Consider the following 7,434-nt stretch of genomic DNA (forward strand, 5'->3'; position numbering starts at 1 on the left):
CACAACAGTGACTTATAAGTTATAAGTAGATTAAAACTTATAAGTTATATAAGTGTTTGGATAATTTTACAGGATTATTTTTACTTAAATGAACTAAAATAAATATTTTTTATATATATAATTATCTTAAATTATGAAGTTTGAATTAATATAATATTTATAAATATATATTTTAAAATTAGAGTTAATTAAAAAATGAAAAATTAAAATAAGTTGAGAAAAAATACGTTATTGCTAACATTTAACATATTAGCTTATAAGTTGTAAATTTTACTTATAAATATGATCGACAAACACTTATCGATTAGTTGTTACATATTTATAAGCTAATTATAGCTTAAAAATTGTTAGGCAAACTGACCCTGTATAAGCTGTGTCTATGGTAGTAAATAAGTTATGTTGCCCTTTAGAAACAAGACAAGATATCGATAAGTGCTGTATTTTCAAAGGGTTTCCCGCACGGTGAAAATGGTGAAAATGCATGCACTGCTTACGAACCACGAAGGATTGATATAAATAATAAAATAATAGGTTACGATCGTGATTGAGGAAGAGAATGCATAGTACTATATTTTAATCACAGGCACGATCGAGGAAGAGAATACATAGTATATTTTAATCACAGGATGTGGGTGAGCCGGAGCTAGATGTCGGTGATTTATTTATTTATATTTTTTTATGTTCCTTTCAATTATTTATATTTTAAAATTTTTAAAAATAATAAAAATTTTATAATATTTAAAATAATAACATCCACTATTTCTCTTAATTATATCCATTATATATATATAATATTAATCGGTCTCATTATTTTACTCACTTTTTAAATTTTACTCTATTATTTTATTATTTTATTATAATTCTGAACTCAATCCAAATATAAATATTTGAAAAAGACAGAGAGAATATTTTATACTAACGATGACAGCACTATGAGACCGCTAGCGGAGGCGAATTCATCTTCAAAATTAAGGGCATCGTAATTAATTATTTTTGATAAAAAAAGTCAACAATCAATTGCTAGATTATAATTTATCGACTCGAATATATTAAAATCTCATTTTTATCCTCTCTAATTTTTCACCTTCGGTAGCATCACTTATTATTTTTGTCTCTAATTATTATATTTTTGCTTTGGTACAAGTAGGGATGCACGAAAAAAATGACTCTGAAAAACTTGTCCGATCCAATCCAAAAAATTTCCGTAAAAATCCGATCAGGAAAAAACCCCGACCCCATCCGATCCGGCCGGCGAACCTTAACGGGCCACGTTTTTTATTTTGTTAAAATCTGGCCCGGCCCTATCCGGTGAAAACCCGAATTTAACCCCGATCCAGATTTATGTCCGATCCGAATAAAAGTTCGGCCCGATCGGGTCTGTTAAAAACCCGGACTTTATGTTGATTTTTAATAAATATTTGAATTGAATATTGAAAAATTATGTATTATCCAAATATATTTTATAACTGAATATAATTTCGAATAAAATCCCTAAATTTCTAATAAACTCTTTAGTCAATTGATAGTTACACAATTTTTACTTATATATGAACACCTTTTGTTGTTATTATGATCGAATTACCGAGATTTAAATTTAAAATTCTAAAGTATCCTATCCTAAGATATAAGGTGAAGAATTTGTTCTAAATTCTAATTAAGAGTGTATATATATAAATAAAAACTTAAATCTGTAAATATATTTTAAAAAACGAAAATCATAGATTTTTACTAAAATAATTATTATTAAAATTATTAAAAAAATCCGGAATCCTGGCACCGCCCGATCCGCAAGCCTAATTATTTTGAACCAAATTCAATCCGACCCGGTCCAATTCCAAAAAATCCGGATGCTGTTAAGCCTGGCCCGAATCCGACCTGATCTGGGTTATTTTGCATCTGTGGGTACAACTAGCTACTCCATGCCCCACACGTCTGACTTGGGTTTTTTACTTCACAAATGCACATAAAATTTCTAAATGAACGAACATTTTGTTCAAAATTTCTCGTTCCAGCTGTGCTTAATCTGGTTCATTCCCAACAAACTACAATAATAATGTTACGAAAGAATACGATTGAAGACAACTTGTTCAATCCTAGGAATGCTGGATGTCATCAACAAGAGCCAGAAAAGTTCAAGCCCACACGGCTGTCCAATTGTGTTTTAAAACCATATTAACCAACACCAGAAATCATAGCCAATACCATAAATATCCAGAACATTAAACAAGCATAAACCATGTCATGTATAACAATCTGTTTAAAAAGATATTACTAGCAACCTAGCTTAAACCAGAAACTCTTTTAGGAACATAATATCCACCACAACGTTTATCTACTCTACATTTCATATACTAAAGGATCAAACCCTGTGCAGGCGATGGCTTTGAGGGAGACCCACCACCGGAAGCACCTTTAGGGGAATCGGGACTGTGGACTTGGTCAATGCCATCTGCCACTTTCCTTCCCTCTTCTTCTTCGGCCATTTTTTCTTTTGTCTTCTGCCCCACTTCAGCTGCAGCTTTGGTAACTCTACTGAAAGCGCCAGCTACCCAAGAAGTTCCTGTCAGCACATAGCGATTCTTCATTATGGCAGATCCAGCAGTACCAACTGTCTGCTCTGCAGCAGCAAAAGCTGTCTTGGTCTTTTCAGAAACCTGAAACTTCTGATCCATTTCTTTCACTTTATCATTCATTATTGTTGCCCCTGTGGTAATTTTCTCGCTAAGCCCTATCTTTTGGTCAAAGGAAGCAACTCTAGCAGAAGCGCTGGAAGTGAACTGATGCTTCTCATCAAAGGATTTAGCTCTGTTAAGTGCATCTTTTCCCAATGTGAAGCCCCTGGCCAACATGCCGCTCACAACATCCTCTGCTTTTTGGACAGCAGATGAAGTGCCACCGACATTTTGATTCTCTGTCATCTAAAGAGATTAAAGCATTTAAGGTCAGCCAAACCTTACAACAAAAATACAATTAAAAAAACAGTTTGCAAGGCATGAGATAACTCAAGAGACAATACAATTGGAGTTGCTGCACAAGTAGGTGGCAATTTATAGTCGGGCGCCAGAGCAATAGTGACAGACTGATCAACGATTGTTGCTCCCTGAAGATGACAAGACAGTGTGATATACTCATATATAGAGAAGGATGTATAACACTTGATATATGAGAAATTCAGATTTGCACCTTGGTTATTTATAATTATAGATATAGCACGAACTCACAATATTTAAAATTTATGATATCAGACTTGGCCTTCAGGACATTGCATCACTACGTACTAACTACTACCAGTTGCAAATTGATTTTCTCTTCTGAAATAAAATAAAATTAAATGAAAATGACAGCTGTAGAGCAGGGAGTGGCAGGGACAGTAAAGTATGACTATGAGTCAAAGTATCGGCCAGAAGTAATCAACATCACATATCAGATAAGCCATTAAGAGTATCCTTGGCACTTCTTTGGGACAGAATTTATCACCTAAGAGTAAATACTAATAATAATACCTGGAGGATTAAGATGATTATCCATATAAAGGTAAATTAGAACAAAAACATTTTCCCTATCAAAGGTAAATTAGAACAAACAACATTTTTCGTTAATACAATAATACCTTACAGTAATATTATGCCTGACAAAAACTCTACCAGGGGCTGGGGGCTGGGCTATATTGGATCTTAAACAGAATTATATAACGACATTATATTAGACAAATATTTAACAGTAAGATATTAAGACGATGATGTCAGCAACCATTCGACAAGACCCAATCTCTGGTGGTGAATATAAAGGGGAACTCGCAACTTCTTACCTGTTCATAATAATTCATAATCCACTTATTGAGACATCGAAAATATAAATAATTAGTATATATAGAGAAATATAGAACTTCTGATGACAAGAAAGAAAACAGTTTGGTAATGACTGCCTACATCAAACATAATTTAACTTTATAGCTGATATCAAGATTTCGTCAGTTGCTAACTTATTAGGGCAATAAAAGCACAACCTGCTGCAAGAGTTCATGGTATAGACCATAGCCAACAGATTAAATATAAATACTAAATGTACGACTTTCAGAATCTACCTAGTTCATACAGTTCTAAATTAATTAGTTTAAGATAGCAGGTTCTGGGATTTTAGAAGAGCAAAGCCACTAGTGGTTCTATATATTAAGCTATTGCTATAATCTAAGCATCAGATAGATATATTTGTTGCTAAATTAGCAACAAAGCACCAGTGCATGGTTTGAAAATGGTAACGGGGAATGTGTTTTTGGTATCATAGAGAGCTGTTTGAGAAACTAGCAAGAGATAACTGTTGGAGAAGAAAGAGAAAGAAAGAGCACAAAAAGTAGTAACAACTATAGTTTGTTCAAAATAAAGGAACCAACATTATATTTATGCATTTTCATCAATATTTAGTAACCCAGTGAACTCTTCAATTTGCTTCAGATTTCATATATTAGCAATAGACCTGCATATAGAGCGACTATTGGCTTTGCTCTAATATGGAAACATATTATTAACTGTCTGACAAACCAATAGTCTCATGGTGAAGCCTAATTTTGTTAAACCAAAGATATTTTTCGGGGCATCTCATGCACTTATCAATCTACCAGATACCACAAAGGACTAGCAAGAAACATTATTGTACATCAGAATCCGACTAGATCACTAGACATGTGAATATGTGCCGCACACACAAACATGTTAGTTTAAAATACATTAAAGGTTCTACAAGTTTATTGCTTGGTATAAAAACAATTGCAACTCATTTTTAAATGAGATCATGTAGCTCAAACCAATAAACATACCGAAAGAAGAACCGCTGTCTCTGCGCCCTGAGTATCTTTGAAAGTGACATACGCAACTTGAGATCGCTCGGTGTCACTAATAAATTAGCATTCAATTAGAGATGTTTAACATGATTTGAATTGTGAAATACAAGCACATTCCCACTATTTTGGAGAGATAGCTAAAGAGAAGAAATCAGCAGAAAAAAATATTGCATGACTTTGAACTAACCTTCGCAGATCAACATATTCAATATCACCAGAGAATGAAAAGAACTCCTTGATGTCGTGCTCGGAAGCACTCAAGGAGACATTGTTGACGGACACAGTTTCTACCTGATGCACATTCCAAAAGAGAAACAGAATATATAAAGCAAACTTAACCTAAAGAAAATATAGAGAGAATATGACACACTAAAAATATCAGCATCCGAAGCTTCTTATTTGTATAAAAAGTACAAGTCATGTACAGAGATATTTCAAAAGACTACAATAGGAACACATGTCCAATTCAGAGTGCCACAAATTCTAGGTGGCAAAGCCCACAAATTCTTTGGTTAAACCTGGCATCCAGTAAAACAAAATTCCTTAATGCGTATACTTTGAAAAACAAATCTTAGAGTTTAAGGAGTGTGATCAGTGGGTGCACCAAGTACCCAAAGCAATGAAAACATCCCGGTATGCTATATATACTGGTTCCAGTAAGTTGAATTAAAATGAACTAAAGTAGGACTTGTAGTATTTAAGTCGTAAACATACACTACTCTCATCCGTTCCATTAAAAAGACGGACAAAATAACAGTGGAGCTAAATCCCACTAAATTAGGTTCAAGTATCCATTCCTACTTTCCAAGTAAAAAAACAAAATTGAAACTCTCTATCATAACTCTTCCCTCTTACATCCTTCTGCCTCACCTTTAAATTTGTTGACAATTTACTACCATATAAACACCTTGGAAAGCAAACAGTAGATGATATTGAACTAAATCAACATAATCATAGACTTGATATTGAACCAAATTAATTGAAGTGAATACAATAAAACTCACCGACATGGAACCTAAATTAAGAGGAGAAGCGGTGGTGAATGACGGGAAACTCTGGAGAGAAAAGATAAAAGAGTTAGTTGTGTGTATATAGACGGGGAAATAGATACAAATATGTATACGTAGAGACTAGAGGAGGAGATGAAAAGAACGTTACCGGAGAGAGGGATCCCAAGTTGTGCTCGCGTTAGATGATGAGAGAGAAACAGGGTTTTCAAACGCTATTTGCAATGCTTGCCACTATTTTATTATTATATTTACCTATTTTTTAAAAAAAATTCTTCACTATTGTAAATTTAAAGTGGCAACCAAATGCAGTACGGTCCACTTTTTTCAAATCGGGTTAAGTTTAATTTTTTTTAAATGACTTTGTCGAGAGTAATATTCAAGATCAACACGAGTTTGCTCACGAACAACGAAGTTGGACCGAATTTGAATAGAGTCGAGTTGTCCACTAATATTTTTCAAATAATTTTTAATCGACCAAATTTAAAGTATAATTTATAATTTTACAAGTTGTATCGAAATAAAATACTGTTTTATCTTATAATTATATACGCTTACAATTATATACGCACACTTCATGATCTACATTTGTTTTTTAATATATATCATTTTATTCACAGGTCGAGTTTTAAGAACATATTCTAATAACTGAGATATTCATAATTTTATAATCATACATTACTTTTAAACCATTATTTCTTAATATATATCATTTTAGCTAAAATTGTTATAGTCTATCAATTTACAGACTAATATAGTCGATACTATTGGAAGTGCTCTCACATTCTGTTTGTATTAACTATGTACAATGATATCAATTTACATTTCTACTATAATTGAATAGCTCATTTGACCTTAAAATATGTCTTAAATTTTAATTAACAAAAATTGAAATCTTTATATAATTGATTAGTAAATAGTTATTATTTTTAATTTATAATATCTTTTCCGAGCCGAATCAAGTTAGCCGAGTTTGAACTGAGTTCGAGCTAAATGAGTTGAGTTCGAGCTAAATGAGTTAAGTTCGAGCCGAATATACAAAAAGTTCGACTTCGGCTGTTTACTAATTCGAACTCATTTTCGTATCCAACATCGGTTTAAATAAACGGTCGAGCAGAGTTCAGTTAAACGAACGAATCTCAAATTGTATTCACCAATTGTTTTGTTCACACGCGGTCCTAATTGTCTTTTTCTAAATGAATTGACGGTTAGAAATAATAATGTTGTCCAAAATAATATTGAATTAATTTAATATCATTTTTTTTCAAAATTTAGTTGTATTGAAAAGTTTATTACTTTTTTGGGGAATATTATAAAATAACTTGATCAAACTAGGCCTTAAACCACACCGGACCTGCTATTAGATTAGTAGACAAAATAGTCGTGAGTACCAAATTCCCCCTTTCTTTAAAAAGAACTATTACCAAACACCAAATACATGGAAACCCGTAACATTCATGACAAAGACTGCCCCATTCTCTAGACCATTTGATAATTTTGAGTACTCCATATGTCCATAACAAATGTTTCCTATTTGTATTGGACAGTGGACACATTTGTCAATGCACACTTTTAATTGTTAATATTTTA

The 7,434-nt window shown here is 32.6% G+C and overlaps 1 protein-coding gene across 1 annotated transcript; it reads right to left on the reverse strand.

The window, feature by feature from the left end:
* Window positions 1-2,172: 2,172 nt before the first annotated feature.
* LOC141699799 (binding partner of ACD11 1-like) lies at window positions 2,173-6,099 on the reverse strand. The gene is made up of 6 exons (XM_074503625.1): window positions 5,996-6,099; window positions 5,842-5,892; window positions 5,025-5,128; window positions 4,814-4,889; window positions 3,017-3,100; window positions 2,173-2,918 (listed from the first exon to the last, which is right to left on the reverse strand). The coding sequence occupies exons 2-6, from the start codon at window positions 5,845-5,847 to the stop codon at window positions 2,352-2,354; spliced, it is 837 nt and encodes a 278-aa protein (XP_074359726.1). The 5' UTR covers window positions 5,848-5,892; window positions 5,996-6,099; the 3' UTR covers window positions 2,173-2,351.
* Between the last annotated feature and the right edge of the window lie 1,335 nt (window positions 6,100-7,434).

The sequence above is a fragment of the Apium graveolens genome, unplaced genomic scaffold, assembly GCF_009905375.1.
Source record: "Apium graveolens cultivar Ventura unplaced genomic scaffold, ASM990537v1 ctg1337, whole genome shotgun sequence".
Classification (NCBI taxonomy): domain Eukaryota; kingdom Viridiplantae; phylum Streptophyta; class Magnoliopsida; order Apiales; family Apiaceae; genus Apium; species Apium graveolens.